The 3019-nt window shown below is 42.0% G+C and overlaps 1 protein-coding gene across 1 annotated transcript; it reads left to right on the forward strand.

The window, feature by feature from the left end:
* Positions 1-207: 207 nt before the first annotated feature.
* On the forward strand, positions 208-2586 carry LOC111273357 (uncharacterized). The gene is made up of 4 exons (XM_022855050.2): positions 208-458; positions 650-788; positions 1205-1297; positions 1518-2586. The coding sequence occupies exons 2-4, from the start codon at positions 768-770 to the stop codon at positions 1752-1754; spliced, it is 351 nt and encodes a 116-aa protein (XP_022710785.2). The 5' UTR covers positions 208-458; positions 650-767; the 3' UTR covers positions 1755-2586.
* Positions 2587-3019: the final 433 nt, after the last annotated feature.

A 3019-nucleotide genomic window follows, 5' to 3' on the forward strand; every position in this document is an offset into this window, starting at 1 on the left:
ATTCAAGGAGTTTCTCTCAAAATGTCATAAATCGCATAACAATCACGGGATAAGCCCAACCATCAATTACATATGACGCTACCATACGACTGTATAAAATGGAAACGTATATTTTGAGGCAGAACTACCAAAGTAGGATCAGTGTTTTGTACCAATGTTGAGATCATATCAGTTAACTCCTTGCGAGATCAGTATACATCAGATTTCAAGGACTGAGCGACATGATGCATAGTATTCAGGACACATATTTACTGGAATACAACAGTGCCTGTAAACGGCTATTCCTCTAAATAATAAATGTGAGTACGTTTTTTTTAGGTTTATGTGCTGAAACGTCCCTTTGTTGATGAATTTCTGGAACGCGTCGGCGCGCTCTACGAGTGCGTTCTTTTTACAGCGTCATTATCCAAATATGCAGACCCGGTCGCAGACCTACTCGATAAGTGGAACGTTTTTCGGTAAGCTTCTGAAATCCATCAGTTCATTGACTATGGGCACTTTATTAGCTTCCAGTGAAAGATATTCGAATCTGTTATGCGCCTACTCAATACATTCTTTATACGCAACTATCCAAGTTACGTCTATTTGAGAACTTGTCTATTTGTGATTTTGTGTAACATGCTTAGAGTTTGCTCGTTTTGGGTTACAGAGGCCGACTATTCCGGGAGTCATGTGCGTTCTACAGAGGAAACTACGTTAAAGACTTAAATCGGTTGGGGCGAGAAGTTCACCGGGTCGTCATCATAGACAATTCGCCGGCCAGTTACATGTTCCATCCGGATAACGCCGTAGGCTATTTTTTCGTATTCTAATGGGCACGCACGGTTAATCTATTTAGTATAGTTTAAAATGAATTTGCCAACGTCCACCTAGTAAAGGGAACAACGAACATATTAGGGATTATCTTAGTTGTTGGTATATCTTTAACCGCTGGTTCATTGCACCTTCGCAGTCGCGACCCATATCATTCGTAAATGCCGATATGCCTAGCGCTAACTACGGCCCACACGTACGCGAAACAGAACCTGGGTAATTCGTCTATTATCAGCAACTCAGTTACTTGTTTAACCTAATCATAGAGGGAGCTGAGTCGGACTTTCAGTCGAGAGTTGTCTGTTCGATTATCAACGTACGATAGTATTCAGCTATTAGGATTCAGCATTTGTGCGCGCCTCATACCTACCTATCGTATTCTCTCAAATAGGTCCCAGTGGGTTCGTGGTTCGATGATATGGCTGACACCGAACTGCGCGACCTTATTCCGTTCTTTGACCGGTTAGCACATGCACCACCACAGGTAAGGCTTCTTAAGAGAAACGCATTGCGGTGCCTTAAAAGATGCTTCGTAACGATACACTTTTACAAGCTGAAAAAAGCGGGTTCGCTGATCGTTCAATGTACTTGTTATGCACTTAACCGCACTAGCTGTATTTCAACGTTTTCCGCTGTCGCATACCATGAGCAAATTCTCTGCAATGATGAACGTGAATTGATGCATTTTTTGTCGACTGATCCAGGAGGTGTATGGACTATTAAGACAGCAACAACAACCGCAGGTCGGAGGTCTTTCACAAACCGGAACGATGCACCCGGCCATAGTGAGCCCTACGGCAGCAGCGACGACGACAGTAGTAATAACAACAACGACGACAACGGCGACAACAGTAACAGGAAAACAACAGACGACGACGACGACGACGACGACAACAACGAACAACGGTCAGGCTACACCCACAACGACACAGTACTCGTGAGGGTGGGTTTTCGGCTCGTGCGTAACAAAATATCTGATGATAAAATTATATTCATCATTAACTAAGCCGAAAGAATATGGGTAGTCAGACGCAGAAGTTTCGGTCGCACGTCACCCGTACGTTTGTTGTGTGAGGTCGTTGCCTGTGCGACACTCTTCAGCGCAGTCATATCTGATTGACGCCTAGCAAAATAATGCACCCAACTAATGTCGGATGAAGATCGAATTCACAACATGGATATTGGACATGAAGATCGACTATTAATAAATCAAATAACGTTACGACTTTTGCCCGCCTTCTAATTCGAACGAGAAATACATTGGCGGCCAAATGATTCATCTGTAGGAAATTCATAGTCACTTGAATCTGTCGATCAGTGATTTGTTGGCTGGGTCGAGCGAACTCCCGGTGGCGAAAGACGAAGGACGACTAACTGGTTGCTCTACCCCGTAACATGGCCAGCTTCTTACTCAAACGCCCGAAAAAAAAAACAGCCGGAAGTAACTAATCGAATGTGCCCCCTTTCGCCTTTTTTCTAAACAGTCGCAAAAGCGGTAAGGAGTGCTAGGATGAATAACATCAGCAGTTCTAACCACGGGAACAGTTCGCTCCTGAAGTAGCCAGCTCCACATCTCAGATGAGTTGCAATGAAGCGCTTTAACATAAAGAAGAATGAAAAGACAAAGCGATTTGATGTATGTAAGTAGGCTTAAGAAGGGGAAAAGCTAAGCTGAACGAACTGTGTACGATAAGACGAACGCCTCGGCTTTGATTGTACAGATAATAACAATAATAATAATAACAATAAAAACAGCAACAACAACAACAACAATTACTACTTCTACAACTATTATTACAGGATTAATACTGCGTATGGATGGATGTATGCGGGTGTGCAATTATAGAGAATGACAATTATAATAGGTCGAACAATTTTTGGATATATTATATGTGCTAAAATGTAGAAGACAGCAGAAGTATAGGAAGCAGACAAGGTTTTTGTATGTATATATATATATACAGAAACGTATGTATATGATGTGAAGAAAATGAAGAACATATATATATATATATATATATATATATATATATATATAACGACATAACGAAGATCACGGCGTACCACGATGGCAATATGTTTGTTTATGCTGTCTCCGTCAGTGCTCGTTCTGTCTCTGCTGGTGTTTCTGTCGTGTCTTCATCGAGTGGACAAACACACGTCCTTGTCATAACGGGGCTTTAAGTTAGAACACACACGCACCATA

This window comes from Varroa jacobsoni, unplaced genomic scaffold (genome assembly GCF_002532875.2).
Source record: "Varroa jacobsoni isolate VJ856 unplaced genomic scaffold, vjacob_1.0 contig06321, whole genome shotgun sequence".
NCBI classification, from domain to species: domain Eukaryota; kingdom Metazoa; phylum Arthropoda; class Arachnida; order Mesostigmata; family Varroidae; genus Varroa; species Varroa jacobsoni.